Source organism: Pseudophryne corroboree, chromosome 9 (assembly GCF_028390025.1).
Source record: "Pseudophryne corroboree isolate aPseCor3 chromosome 9, aPseCor3.hap2, whole genome shotgun sequence".
Classification (NCBI taxonomy): domain Eukaryota; kingdom Metazoa; phylum Chordata; class Amphibia; order Anura; family Myobatrachidae; genus Pseudophryne; species Pseudophryne corroboree.
The window spans coordinates 456,793,533-456,807,899 of NC_086452.1; the positions used below are offsets into that span (position 1 = coordinate 456,793,533).

The 14,367-nt window shown below is 58.6% G+C and overlaps 1 protein-coding gene across 4 annotated transcripts in view; it reads right to left on the reverse strand.

Annotated features, from left to right (window-relative positions):
- FGD5 (FYVE, RhoGEF and PH domain containing 5) overlaps positions 1–14,367 on the reverse strand; it is a 244,466-nt gene that overhangs the window by 128,331 nt on the left and 101,768 nt on the right. For all 4 annotated transcript variants that reach the window (XM_063941238.1, XM_063941236.1, XM_063941235.1 and 1 more), the window contains exon 5: positions 13,540–13,570. In XM_063941238.1, coding sequence (XP_063797308.1) covers positions 13,540–13,570 — 31 coding nt within the window. The remainder of the gene's footprint in view (positions 1–13,539; positions 13,571–14,367) is intronic.

Consider the following 14,367-nt stretch of genomic DNA (forward strand, 5'->3'; position numbering starts at 1 on the left):
AGTGGAGAGGCGGCTGTGTGAGAGCACTAGTGAGGGAGTCTGGCGCTGTAGTGGAGAGGCGGCTGTGTGAGAGTGCACTAGTGGGGGAGTCTGGCGCTGTAGTGGAGAGACGGCTGTGTGAGAGCACTAGTGGGGGAGTCTGGTGTTGTAGTGGAGAGGCAGCTGTGTGAGACAACACTAGTGGGGGAGTCTGGTGCTGTAGTGGAGAGGCGGCTGTGTGAGAGAGCACTAGTGGGGGAGTCTGGTGCTGTAGTGGAGAGGCGGCTGTGTGAGAGTGCCCTAGTGGGGGAGTCTGGCGCTGTAGTGGAGAGGCGGCTGTGTGAGAGAGCACTAGTGGGGAGTCTGGTGCTGTAGTGGAGAGGCGGCTGTGTGAGAGAGCACTAGTGGGGGAGTCTGGTGCTGTAGTGGAGAGGCGGCTCTGTGAGAGAGCACTAGTGGGGGAGTCTGGCACTGTAGTGGAGAGGCGGCTGTGTGATAGAGCACTAGTAGGGGAGTCTGGTGCTGTAGTGGAGAGGCGGCTGTGTGAGAGAGCACTAGTGGGGGAGTCTGGTGCTGTAGTGAGAGGCGGCTGTGTGAGAGAGCACTAGTGGGGGAGTCTGGTGCTGTAGTGAGAGGCGGCTGTGTGAGAGCAATAGTGGGGGAGTCTGACGCTGTAGTGGAGAGGCGGCTGTGTGAGAGCACTAGTGGGGGAGTCTGGTGCTGTAGTGGAGAGGCGGCTGTGAGAGAGCGCTAATGAGGGAGTCTGGTGCTGTAGTGGAGAGGCGGCTGTGAGAGCACTAGTGGGGGAGTCTGGTGCTGTAGTGGAGAGGCGTCTGTGTGAGAGCACTAGTGGGGGAGTCTGGTGCTGTAATGGAGAGGCGGCTGTGTGAGAGCACTAGTGGGGGAGTCTGGTGCTGTAGTGGAGAAGCGGCTGTGTGAGAGAGCACTAGTGGGGGAGTCTGGTGCTGTAGTGGAGAGGCGGCTGTGTGAGAGCACTAGTGGGGGAGTCTGGTGCTGTAGTGGAGAGGCAGCTGTGTGAGAGCACTAGTGGGGGAGTCTGGTGCTGTAGTGGAGAAGCGGCTGTGTGAGAGCACTAGTGGGGGAGACTGGTGCTGTAGTGGAGAGGCGGCTGTGAGAGAGCACTAGTGGGGGAGTCTGACGCTGTAGTGGAGAGGCGGCTGTGTGAGAGCACCAGTGGAAGAGTCTGGTGCTGTAGTGGAGAGGCAGCTGTGTGAGAGCACTAGTGGGCGAGTCTGGCGCTGTAGTGGAGAGGCGGCTGTGTGAGAGAACACTAGTGGGGGAGTCTGGTGCTGTAGTGAGAGGCGGCTGTGTGAGAGCAATAGTGGGGGAGTCTGACGCTGTAGTGGAGAGGCGGCTGTGTGAGAGAGCACTAGTGGGGGAGTCTGGTGCTGTAGTGGAGAGGCGGCTGTGTGAGAGAGCACTAGTGGGGGAGTCTGGTGCTGTAGTGGAGAGGCGGCTCTGTGAGAGAGCACTAGTGGGGGAGTCTGGCACTGTAGTGGAGAGGCGGCTGTGTGATAGAGCACTAGTAGGGGAGTCTGGTGCTGTAGTGGAGAGGCGGCTGTGTGAGAGAGCACTAGTGGGGGAGTCTGGTGCTGTAGTGAGAGGCGGCTGTGTGAGAGAGCACTAGTGGGGGAGTCTGGTGCTGTAGTGAGAGGCGGCTGTGTGAGAGCAATAGTGGGGGAGTCTGACGCTGTAGTGGAGAGGCGGCTGTGTGCGAGCACTGAGGGAGTCTGGTGCTGTAGTGGAGAGGCGGCTGTGTGAGAGCACTAGTGGGGGAGTCTGGTGCTGTAGTGGAGAGGCGGCTGTGTGAGAGCACTAGTGGGGGAGTCTGGCGCTGTAGTGGAGAGACGGCTGTGTGAGAGCACTAGTGGGGGAGTCTGGTGTTGTAGTGGAGAGGCGGCTGTGTGAGAGAACACTAGTGGGGGAGTCTGGTGCTGTAGTGGAGAGGCGGCTGTGTGAGAGAGCACTAGTGGGGGAGTCTGGTGCTGTAGTGGAGAGGCGGCTGTGTGAGAGTGCACTAGTGGGGGAGTCTGGCACTGTAGTGGAGAGGCGGCTGTGTGAGAGAGCACTAGTAGGGGAGTCTGGTGCTGTAGTGGAGAGGCAGCTGTGTGAGAAGCATTAGTGGGGGAGTCTGGTGCTGTAGTGAGAGGCGGCTGTGTGAGAGAGCACTAGTGGGGGAGTCTGGTGCTGTAGTGAGAGGCGGCTGTGTGAGAGCACTAGTGGGGGAGTCTGGTGCTGTAGTGGAGAAGCGGCTGTGTGAGAGAGCACTAGTGGGGGAGTCTGGTGCTGTAGTGGAGAGGCGGCTGTGTGAGAGCACTAGTGGGGGAGTCTGGTGCTGTAGTGGAGAGGCGGCTGTGTGAGAGCACTAGTGGAGGAGTCTGGCGCAGTCGTGGAGAGGCGGCTGTGTGAGAGAGCACTAGTGGGGGGAGTCTGACGCTGTAGTGGAGAGGCGGCTGTGTGAGAGCACTAGTGGGGGAGTCTGGTGCTGTAGTGGAGAGGTGGCTGTGAGAGCGCACTAGTGGGGGAGTCTGGCACTGTGGTGGAGAGGCGGCTGTGTGACAGCACTAGTGGGGGAGTCTGGTGCTGTAGTGGAGAGGCGGCTGTGTGAGAGCACTAGTGAGGGAGTCTGGTGCTGTAGTGGAGAGGCGGCTGTGTGAGAGCACTAGTGGGGGAGTCTGGTGCTGTAGTGGAGAGGCGGCTGTGTGAGAGCACTAGTGGGGGAGTCTGGTGCTATAGTGGAGAGGTGGCTGTGTGAGAGCACTAGTGGGGGAGTCTGGCGCTGTAGTGGAGAGACGGCTGTGTGAGAGCACTAGTGGGGGAGTCTGGTGTTGTAGTGGAGAGGCGGCTGTGTGAGAGAACACTAGTGGGGGAGTCTGGTGCTGTAGTGGAGAGGCGGCTGTGTGAGAGAGCACTAGTGGGGGAGTCTGGTGCTGTAGTGGAGAGGCGGCTGTGTGAGAGTGCACTAGTGGGGGAGTCTGGCACTGTAGTGGAGAGGCGGCTGTGTGAGAGAGCACTAGTGGGGGAGTCTGGTGCTGTAGTGGAGAGGCGGCTGTGTGACAGCACTAGTGGGGGAGTCTGGTGCTGTAGTGGAGAGGCAGCTGTGTGAGAGCACTAGTGGGGGAGTCTGGTGCTGTAGTGGAGAAGCGGCTGTGTGAGAGCACTAGTGGGGGAGTCTGGTGCTGTAGTGGAGAGGCGGCTGTGAGAGAGCACTAGTGGGGGAGTCTGACGCTGTAGTGGAGAGGCGGCTGTGTGAGAGCACTAGTGGAGGAGTCTGGTGCTGTAGTGGAGAGGCAGCTGTGTGAGAGCACTAGTGGGGGAGTCTGGCGCTGTAGTGGAGAGGCGGCTGTGTGACAGCACTAGTGGGGGAGTCTGGTGCTGTAGTGGAGAGGCGGCTGTGTGAGAGCACTAGTGGGGGAGTCTGGCACTGTGGTGGAGAGGCGGCTGTGTGACAGCACTAGTGGGGGAGTCTGGTGCTGTAGTGGAGAGGCGGCTGTGTGAGAGCACTAGTGGAGGAGTCTGGCGCAGTCGTGGAGAGGCGGCTGTGTGAGAGAGCACTAGTGGGGGAGTCTGACGCTGTAGTGGAGAGGCGGCTGTGTGAGAGCACTAGTGGGGGAGTCTGGTGCTGTAGTGGAGAGGTGGCTGTGAGAGCGCACTAGTGGGGGAGTCTGGCACTGTGGTGGAGAGGCGGCTGTGTGACAGCACTAGTGGGGGAGTCTGGTGCTGTAGTGGAGAGGCGGCTGTGTGAGAGTGCACTAGTGGGGGAGTCTGGCGCTGTAGTGGAGAGACGGCTGTGTGAGAGCACTAGTGGGGGAGTCTGGTGTTGTAGTGGAGAGGCAGCTGTGTGAGAGAACACTAGTGGGGGAGTCTGGTGCTGTAGTGGAGAGGCGGCTGTGTGAGAGAGCACTAGTGGGGGAGTCTGGTGCTGTAGTGGAGAGGCGGCTGTGTGAGAGTGCCCTAGTGGGGGAGTCTGGCGCTGTAGTGGAGAGGCGGCTGTGTGAGAGAGCACTAGTGGGGAGTCTGGTGCTGTAGTGGAGAGGCGGCTGTGTGAGAGAGCACTAGTGGGGGAGTCTGGTGCTGTAGTGGAGAGGCGGCTCTGTGAGAGAGCACTAGTGGGGGAGTCTGGCACTGTAGTGGAGAGGCGGCTGTGTGATAGAGCACTAGTAGGGGAGTCTGGTGCTGTAGTGGAGAGGCGGCTGTGTGAGAGAGCACTAGTGGGGGAGTCTGGTGCTGTAGTGAGAGGCGGCTGTGTGAGAGAGCACTAGTGGGGGAGTCTGGTGCTGTAGTGAGAGGCGGCTGTGTGAGAGCAATAGTGGGGGAGTCTGACGCTGTAGTGGAGAGGCGGCTGTGTGAGAGCACTAGTGGGGGAGTCTGGTGCTGTAGTGGAGAGGCGGCTGTGAGAGAGCGCTAGTGAGGGAGTCTGGTGCTGTAGTGGAGAGGCGGCTGTGTGAGAGCACTAGTGGGGGAGTCTGGTGCTGTAATGGAGAGGCGGCTGTGTGAGAGCACTAGTGGGGGAGTCTGGTGCTGTAGTGGAGAAGCGGCTGTGTGAGAGAGCACTAGTGGGGGAGTCTGGTGCTGTAGTGGAGAGGCGGCTGTGTGACAGCACTAGTGGGGGAGTCTGGTGCTGTAGTGGAGAGGCAGCTGTGTGAGAGCACTAGTGGGGGAGTCTGGTGCTGTAGTGGAGAAGCGGCTGTGTGAGAGCACTAGTGGGGGAGTCTGGTGCTGTAGTGGAGAGGCGGCTGTGAGAGAGCACTAGTGGGGGAGTCTGACGCTGTAGTGGAGAGGCGGCTGTGTGAGAGCACTAGTGGAGGAGTCTGGTGCTGTAGTGGAGAGGCAGCAGTGTGAGAGCACTAGTGGGGGAGTCTGGCGCTGTAGTGGAGAGGCGGCTGTGTGACAGCACTAGTGGGGGAGTCTGGTGCTGTAGTGGAGAGGCGGCTGTGTGAGAGCACTAGTGGGGGAGTCTGGCACTGTGGTGGAGAGGCGGCTGTGTGACAGCACTAGTGGGGGAGTCTGGTGCTGTAGTGGAGAGGCGGCTGTGTGAGAGCACTAGTGAGGGAGTCTGGCGCTGTAGTGGAGAGGCGGCTGTGTGAGAGTGCCCTAGTGGGGGAGTCTGGCGCTGTAGTGGAGAGACGGCTGTGTGAGAGCACTAGTGGGGGAGTCTGGTGTTGTAGTGGAGAGGCAGCTGTGTGAGAGTGCCCTAGTGGGGGAGTCTGACGCTGTAGTGGAGAGGCGGCTGTGTGAGAGCACTAGTGGGGGAGTCTGGTGCTGTAGTGGAGAGGTGGCTGTGAGAGCGCACTAGTGGGGGAGTCTGGCACTGTGGTGGAGAGGCGGCTGTGTGAGAGCACTAGTGGGGGAGTCTGGCGCTGTAGTGGAGAGGCGGCTGTATGAGAGCACTAGTGGGGGAGTCTGTTGCGGTAGTGGAGAGGCGGCTGTGTGAGAGCACTAGTGGGGGAGTCTGGCGCTGTAGTGGAGAGATGGCTGTGTGAGAGCACTAGTGGGGGAGTCTGGTGTTGTAGTGGAGAGGCGGCTGTGTGAGAGAACACTAGTGGGGGAGTCTGGTGCTGTAGTGGAGAGGCGGCTGTGTGAGAGAGCACTAGTGGGGGAGTCTGGTGCTGTAGTGGAGAGGCGGCTGTGTGAGAGTGCACTAGTGGGGGAGTCTGGCACTGTAGTGGAGAGGCGGCTGTGTGAGAGAGCACTAGTAGGGGAGTCTGGTGCTGTAGTGGAGAGGCAGCTGTGTGAGAAGCACTAGTGGGGGAGTCTGGTGCTGTAGTGAGAGGCGGCTGTGTGAGAGAGCACTAGTGGGGGAGTCTGGTGCTGTAGTGAGAGGCGGCTGTGTGAGAGCACTAGTGGGGGAGTCTGGTGCTGTAGTGGAGAAGCGGCTGTGTGAGAGAGCACTAGTGGGGGAGTCTGGTGCTGTAGTGGAGAGGCGGCTGTGTGAGAGCACTAGTGGGGGAGTCTGGTGCTGTAGTGGAGAGGCGGCTGTGTGAGAGCACTAGTGGAGGAGTCTGGCGCAGTAGTGGAGAGGCGGCTGTGTGAGAGAGCACTAGTGGGGGAGTCTGACGCTGTAGTGGAGAGGCGGCTGTGTGAGAGCACTAGTGGGGGAGTCTGGTGCTGTAGTGGAGAGGTGGCTGTGAGAGCGCACTAGTGGGGGAGTCTGGCACTGTGGTGGAGAGGCGGCTGTGTGACAGCACTAGTGGGGGCGTCTGGTGCTGTAGTGGAGAGGCGGCTGTGTGAGAGCACTAGTGAGGGAGTCTGGCGCTGTAGTGGAGAGGCGGCTGTGTGAGAGTGCACTAGTGGGGGAGTCTGGCGCTGTAGTGGAGAGACGGCTGTGTGAGAGCACTAGTGGGGGAGTCTGGTGTTGTAGTGGAGAGGCAGCTGTGTGAGAGAACACTAGTGGGGGAGTCTGGTGCTGTAGTGGAGAGGCGGCTGTGTGAGAGAGCACTAGTGGGGGAGTCTGGTGCTGTAGTGGAGAGGCGGCTGTGTGAGAGTGCCCTAGTGGGGGAGTCTGGCGCTGTAGTGGAGAGGCGGCTGTGTGAGAGAGCACTAGTGGGGAGTCTGGTGCTGTAGTGGAGAGGCGGCTGTGTGAGAGAGCACTAGTGGGGGAGTCTGGTGCTGTAGTGGAGAGGCGGCTCTGTGAGAGAGCACTAGTGGGGGAGTCTGGCACTGTAGTGGAGAGGCGGCTGTGTGAGAGCAATAGTGGGGGAGTCTGACACTGTAGTGGAGAGGCGGCTGTGTGAGAGCACTAGTGGGGGAGTCTGGTGCTGTAGTGGAGAGGCGGCTGTGAGAGAGCGCTAGTGAGGGAGTCTGGTGCTGTAGTGGAGAGGCGGCTGTGTGAGAGCACTAGTGGGGGAGTCTGGTGCTGTAATGGAGAGGCGGCTGTGTGAGAGCACTAGTGGGGGAGTCTGGTGCTGTAGTGGAGAAGCGGCTGTGTGAGAGAGCACTAGTGGGGGAGTCTGGTGCTGTAGTGGAGAGGCGGCTGTGTGACAGCACTAGTGGGGGAGTCTGGTGCTGTAGTGGAGAGGCAGCTGTGTGAGAGCACTAGTGGGGGAGTCTGGTGCTGTAGTGGAGAAGCGGCTGTGTGAGAGCACTAGTGGGGGAGTCTGGTGCTGTAGTGGAGAGGCGGCTGTGAGAGAGCACTAGTGGGGGAGTCTGACGCTGTAGTGGAGAGGCGGCTGTGTGAGAGCACTAGTGGAGGAGTCTGGTGCTGTAGTGGAGAGGCAGCTGTGTGAGAGCACTAGTGGGGGAGTCTGGCGCTGTAGTGGAGAGGCGGCTGTGTGACAGCACTAGTGGGGGAGTCTGGTGCTGTAGTGGAGAGGCGGCTGTGTGAGAGCACTAGTGGGGGAGTCTGGCACTGTGGTGGAGAGGCGGCTGTGTGACAGCACTAGTGGGGGAGTCTGGTGCTGTAGTGGAGAGGCGGCTGTGTGAGAGCACTAGTGAGGGAGTCTGGCGCTGTAGTGGAGAGGCGGCTGTGTGAGAGTGCACTAGTGGGGGAGTCTGGCGCTGTAGTGGAGAGACGGCTGTGTGAGAGCACTAGTGGGGGAGTCTGGTGTTGTAGTGGAGAGGCAGCTGTGTGAGAGAACACTAGTGGGGGAGTCTGGTGCTGTAGTGGAGAGGCGGCTGTGTGAGAGAGCACTAGTGGGGGAGTCTGGTGCTGTAGTGGAGAGGCGGCTGTGTGAGAGTGCCCTAGTGGGGGAGTCTGGCGCTGTAGTGGAGAGGCGGCTGTGTGAGAGAGCACTAGTGGGGAGTCTGGTGCTGTAGTGGAGAGGCGGCTGTGTGAGAGAGCACTAGTGGGGGAGTCTGGTGCTGTAGTGGAGAGGCGGCTCTGTGAGAGAGCACTAGTGGGGGAGTCTGGCACTGTAGTGGAGAGGCGGCTGTGTGATAGAGCACTAGTAGGGGAGTCTGGTGCTGTAGTGGAGAGGCGGCTGTGTGAGAGAGCACTAGTGGGGGAGTCTGGTGCTGTAGTGAGAGGCGGCTGTGTGAGAGAGCACTAGTGGGGGAGTCTGGTGCTGTAGTGAGAGGCGGCTGTGTGAGAGCAATAGTGGGGGAGTCTGACGCTGTAGTGGAGAGGCGGCTGTGTGAGAGCACTAGTGGGGGAGTCTGGTGCTGTAGTGGAGAGGCGGCTGTGAGAGAGCGCTAGTGAGGGAGTCTGGTGCTGTAGTGGAGAGGCGGCTGTGTGAGAGCACTAGTGGGGGAGTCTGGTGCTGTAATGGAGAGGCGGCTGTGTGAGAGCACTAGTGGGGGAGTCTGGTGCTGTAGTGGAGAAGCGGCTGTGTGAGAGAGCACTAGTGGGGGAGTCTGGTGCTGTAGTGGAGAGGCGGCTGTGTGACAGCACTAGTGGGGGAGTCTGGTGCTGTAGTGGAGAGGCAGCTGTGTGAGAGCACTAGTGGGGGAGTCTGGTGCTGTAGTGGAGAAGCGGCTGTGTGAGAGCACTAGTGGGGGAGACTGGTGCTGTAGTGGAGAGGCGGCTGTGAGAGAGCACTAGTGGGGGAGTCTGACGCTGTAGTGGAGAGGCGGCTGTGTGAGAGCACTAGTGGAGGAGTCTGGTGCTGTAGTGGAGAGGCAGCTGTGTGAGAGCACTAGTGGGGGAGTCTGGCGCTGTAGTGGAGAGGCGGCTGTGTGAGAGAACACTAGTGGGGGAGTCTGGTGCTGTAGTGAGAGGCGGCTGTGTGAGAGCAATAGTGGGGGAGTCTGACACTGTAGTGGAGAGGCGGCTGTGTGAGAGAGCACTAGTGGGGGAGTCTGGTGCTGTAGTGGAGAGGCGGCTGTGTGAGAGAGCACTAGTGGGGGAGTCTGGTGCTGTAGTGGAGAGGCGGCTCTGTGAGAGAGCACTAGTGGGGGAGTCTGGCACTGTAGTGGAGAGGCGGCTGTGTGATAGAGCACTAGTAGGGGAGTCTGGTGCTGTAGTGGAGAGGCGGCTGTGTGAGAGAGCACTAGTGGGGGAGTCTGGTGCTGTAGTGAGAGGCGGCTGTATGAGAGAGCACTAGTGGGGAGTCTGGTGCTGTAGTGAGAGGCGGCTGTGTGAGAGCAATAGTGGGGGAGTCTGACGCTGTAGTGGAGAGGCGGCTGTGTGAGAGCACTAGTGGGGGAGTCTGGTGCTGTAGTGGAGAGGCGGCTGTGTGAGAGCACTAGTGGGGGAGTCTGGTGCTGTAGTGGAGAGGCGGCTGTGTGAGAGCACTAGTAGGGGAGTCTGGTGCTGTAATGGAGATGCGGCTGTGTGAGAGCACTAGTGGGGGAGTCTGGTGCTGTAGTGGAGAAGCGGCTGTGTGAGAGAGCACTAGTGGGGGAGTTTGGCGCTGTAGTGGAGAGGCGGCTGTGTGAGAGCACTAGTGGGGGAGTCTGGCGCTGTAGTGGAGAGGCGGCTGTGTGAGAGAGCACTAGTGGGGGAGTTTGGCGCTGTAGTGGAGAGGCGGCTGTGTGAGAGCACTAGTGGGGGAGTCTGGCGCTGTAGTGGAGAGGCAGCTGTGTGAGAGAGCACTAGTGGGGGAGTCTGGTGCTGTAGTGGAGAAGCGGCTGTGTGAGAGAGCACTAGTGGGGGAGTCTGGTGCTGTAGTGGAGAGGCGGCTGTGTGACAGCACTAGTGGGGGAGTCTGGTGCTGTAGTGGAGAGGCAGCTGTGTGAGAGCACTAGTGGGGGAGTCTGGTGCTGTAGTGGAGAAGCGGCTGTGTGAGAGCACTAGTGGGGGAGTCTGGTGCTGTAGTGGAGAGGCGGCTGTGAGAGAGCACTAGTGGGGGAGTCTGACGCTGTAGTGGAGAGGCGGCTGTGTGAGAGCACTAGTGGAGGAGTCTGGTGCTGTAGTGGAGAGGCAGCTGTGTGAGAGCACTAGTGGGGGAGTCTGGCGCTGTAGTGGAGAGGCGGCTGTGTGACAGCACTAGTGGGGGAGTCTGGTGCTGTAGTGGAGAGGCGGCTGTGTGAGAGCACTAGTGGGGGAGTCTGGCACTGTGGTGGAGAGGCGGCTGTGTGACAGCACTAGTGGGGGAGTCTGGTGCTGTAGTGGAGAGGCGGCTGTGTGAGAGCACTAGTGAGGGAGTCTGGCGCTGTAGTGGAGAGGCGGCTGTGTGAGAGTGCACTAGTGGGGGAGTCTGGCGCTGTAGTGGAGAGACGGCTGTGTGAGAGCACTAGTGGGGGAGTCTGGTGTTGTAGTGGAGAGGCAGCTGTGTGAGAGAACACTAGTGGGGGAGTCTGGTGCTGTAGTGGAGAGGCGGCTGTGTGAGAGAGCACTAGTGGGGGAGTCTGGTGCTGTAGTGGAGAGGCGGCTGTGTGAGAGTGCCCTAGTGGGGGAGTCTGGCGCTGTAGTGGAGAGGCGGCTGTGTGAGAGAGCACTAGTGGGGAGTCTGGTGCTGTAGTGGAGAGGCGGCTGTGTGAGAGAGCACTAGTGGGGGAGTCTGGTGCTGTAGTGGAGAGGCGGCTCTGTGAGAGAGCACTAGTGGGGGAGTCTGGCACTGTAGTGGAGAGGCGGCTGTGTGATAGAGCACTAGTAGGGGAGTCTGGTGCTGTAGTGGAGAGGCGGCTGTGTGAGAGAGCACTAGTGGGGGAGTCTGGTGCTGTAGTGAGAGGCGGCTGTGTGAGAGAGCACTAGTGGGGGAGTCTGGTGCTGTAGTGAGAGGCGGCTGTGTGAGAGCAATAGTGGGGGAGTCTGACGCTGTAGTGGAGAGGCGGCTGTGTGAGAGCACTAGTGGGGGAGTCTGGTGCTGTAGTGGAGAGGCGGCTGTGAGAGAGCGCTAGTGAGGGAGTCTGGTGCTGTAGTGGAGAGGCGGCTGTGTGAGAGCACTAGTGGGGGAGTCTGGTGCTGTAATGGAGAGGCGGCTGTGTGAGAGCACTAGTGGGGGAGTCTGGTGCTGTAGTGGAGAAGCGGCTGTGTGAGAGAGCACTAGTGGGGGAGTCTGGTGCTGTAGTGGAGAGGCGGCTGTGTGACAGCACTAGTGGGGGAGTCTGGTGCTGTAGTGGAGAGGCAGCTGTGTGAGAGCACTAGTGGGGGAGTCTGGTGCTGTAGTGGAGAAGCGGCTGTGTGAGAGCACTAGTGGGGGAGTCTGGTGCTGTAGTGGAGAGGCGGCTGTGAGAGAGCACTAGTGGGGGAGTCTGACGCTGTAGTGGAGAGGCGGCTGTGTGAGAGCACTAGTGGAGGAGTCTGGTGCTGTAGTGGAGAGGCAGCTGTGTGAGAGCACTAGTGGGGGAGTCTGGCGCTGTAGTGGAGAGGCGGCTGTGTGAGAGAACACTAGTGGGGGAGTCTGGTGCTGTAGTGAGAGGCGGCTGTGTGAGAGCAATAGTGGGGGAGTCTGACACTGTAGTGGAGAGGCGGCTGTGTGAGAGAGCACTAGTGGGGGAGTCTGGTGCTGTAGTGGAGAGGCGGCTGTGTGAGAGAGCACTAGTGGGGGAGTCTGGTGCTGTAGTGGAGAGGCGGCTCTGTGAGAGAGCACTAGTGGGGGAGTCTGGCACTGTAGTGGAGAGGCGGCTGTGTGATAGAGCACTAGTAGGGGAGTCTGGTGCTGTAGTGGAGAGGCGGCTGTGTGAGAGAGCACTAGTGGGGGAGTCTGGTGCTGTAGTGAGAGGCGGCTGTGTGAGAGAGCACTAGTGGGGGAGTCTGGTGCTGTAGTGAGAGGCGGCTGTGTGAGAGCAATAGTGGGGGAGTCTGACGCTGTAGTGGAGAGGCGGCTGTGTGAGAGCACTAGTGGGGGAGTCTGGTGCTGTAGTGGAGAGGCGGCTGTGAGAGAGCGCTAGTGAGGGAGTCTGGTGCTGTAGTGGAGAGGCGGCTGTGTGAGAGCACTAGTGGGGGAGTCTGGTGCTGTAGTGGAGAGGCGGCTGTGTGAGAGCACTAGTGGGGGAGTCTGGTGCTGTAATGGAGATGCGGCTGTGTGAGAGCACTAGTGGGGGAGTCTGGTGCTGTAGTGGAGAAGCGGCTGTGTGAGAGAGCACTAGTGGGGGAGTTTGGCGCTGTAGTGGAGAGGCGGCTGTGTGAGAGCACTAGTGGGGGAGTCTGGCGCTGTAGTGGAGAGGCGGCTGTGTGAGAGAGCACTAGTGGGGGAGTCTGGCGCTGTAGTGGAGAGGCGGCTGTGTGAGAGCACTAGTGGGGGAGTCTGGTGCTGTAGTGGAGAGGCGGCTGTGTGAGAGCACTGGTGGGGGAGTCTGGCGCTGTAGTGGAGAGGCGGCTGTGTGAGAGCACAAGTGGGGGAGTCTGGGGCTGTAGTGGAGAGGCGGCTGTGTGAGAGCACAAGTGGGGGAGTCTGGGGCTGTAGTGGAGAGGCAGCTGTATGAGAGCACAAGAGGGGGAGTCTGGTCAGGGAGATTAGGGACACAACAACTGTAGATCCACACAGAAGCTATTCCCTGGGCTGAGCTGATGGTGTAGCATTATCTGCCAGACAATCAGCAGGCCTTCTATGTGAGTCTTATGTATATGAAGGAGTTACAGCCTCAGAGGAGGCCCAGGAAGGTCGCCAGGGCCTCAGAAACTTCAGAGTGACATTATTCCTGAGAAGCACTATTTGCTCTGCATATAACCCCATTGATCTTCCTTATCCCTATCTCCAGCACAGCATATATATACAGCCCATCAACAATAGACATAGATCTCTCTTATCTTCCCCAAGCCACTAGCACCATACACAGCAGTCTCTCCTGGGACCGCTCTCCGCCGGTGTCTGTCCTACGCGTCCGTCCTTCCCTCTGTCCTGTGACAAAGCTGCGCTCTGGGTAACACTGCAATTTGTGTAACTCTGCCTTTAATTATGTATGGGATTTTGTGTTTAGCACTCTCAGTTTCAGGAACATTAAAGCTGTTTGCAAACATGTTTTATCATCCATTATTTATCCGTCCCCTCCCATGTGTATTGTTATACCCATCACTTCCATTCTCCTCTCATTTCCTCCTCTGTAACAACCTAACGCACAAGAGTGAGGAGGAAATGTATCTGCTGAGTGTGCCCGATAGTCACTGTGAGGACACACTGGGGTAAACTTATTAAGATGGGAGTTCTATTTAAGATGGGATGTTGCCCATAGCAACACAGAGTGTCAGATCAGGGTGACTGTAGCCAGATGGTGTCAGGTAAGGAGCAAGTGACGCCATATAGTAATATATGGCGCTATGGCCTGGCAGGGGCGTCCCAGAAGCCTTTGCAACTGAGAAGCAATTTACTGCTGAGCCCAAACTTTTTGAAGTTGTTTGTGTTGATGTCGGTGGATGTCCGTGTTCCCTGGCTCCTCAAAAGATAAGGTTGGCTCCTAGCTTTAATGGATTGGCTCTGGACCTAGATATGATGGCCGAGCAGATGTCTCAACCTCCATGATATCCTGAGAACTATTTCCTCTCCAGTACGACCTTCTATACAGCAATCACAGTACAATCATACAGACACTTGGCTCATATATACAATGGCCGGGCAGCACTGAAGGAAGGACTGTCAGTCACTCAATGTCTGTTCTCATAGAGTAGCTCTGGGGAAATTACTCTCCTGCCCCCGCTACCAGCCATCCCTCGGCTGCTGCAATACAGACTATACAAGTAGACTGTAATAGGCGGCAGTAGAAAAATGAATGTTCACTTACTGTGTACAGACGTCTCAGCATTTCCACGTATCTGGAAGAAAACGCATTATTAGTACTGAAAAAGCTGCGAGTGATAAAACATTAGAGTTTGTTTTCAAAGGGAAATGATACAATCTGCAACTAGTAATTATTTTCACTTTATCGCTCTGTAAATGATCTTTAAAATATATGAATATTTAATTTAGTGCTGAGAACCATATTTGAGTTCATTTCATTGAAATTGGAAAAGAGAGAGAAAGAGGGAGAAGGTGGGGAGGGGGAGAGAGACAGACAGGAGAGAGAGAGAGAGAGAAGGTGGGGAGGGGGAGAGACAGACAGACAGGAGAGAGAGAGAGAGAGAGAGAGAGGGGGGGGGGTGGGGGGAGACAGACAGACAGACAGTAGAGAGAGAGAGAGAGAGAGAGAGAGAGGGTGGGGAGGAGGAGGAGAGAGACAGACAGGAGAGAGAGAGAGAGAGAGAGAGAGAGAGAGAGAGAAGGTGGGGAGGGGGAGAGACAGACAGACAGGAGAGAGAGAGAGAGAGGGTGGGGGGAGAGAGACAGACATACAGTAGAGAGAGAGAGAGAGAGAGAGAGAGAGGGTGGGGAGGAGGAGAGAGACAGACAGGAGAGAGAGAGGGTGGGGAGGGGGGAGAGAGAAAGAGAGAGAGGGGGGGAGACAGACAGACAGTAGAGAGAGAGAGAGGGTGGGTAGGAGGAGAGAGACAGACAGGAGAGAGAGAGAGAGAGAGAGAGAGAGAGTGAGAGAGGTTGGGGGGGGGGGACAAACAGACAGGAGAGACAGGGAGAGAGAAGGTGGGGAGGGGGAGAGAGACAGACAGGAGAGAGA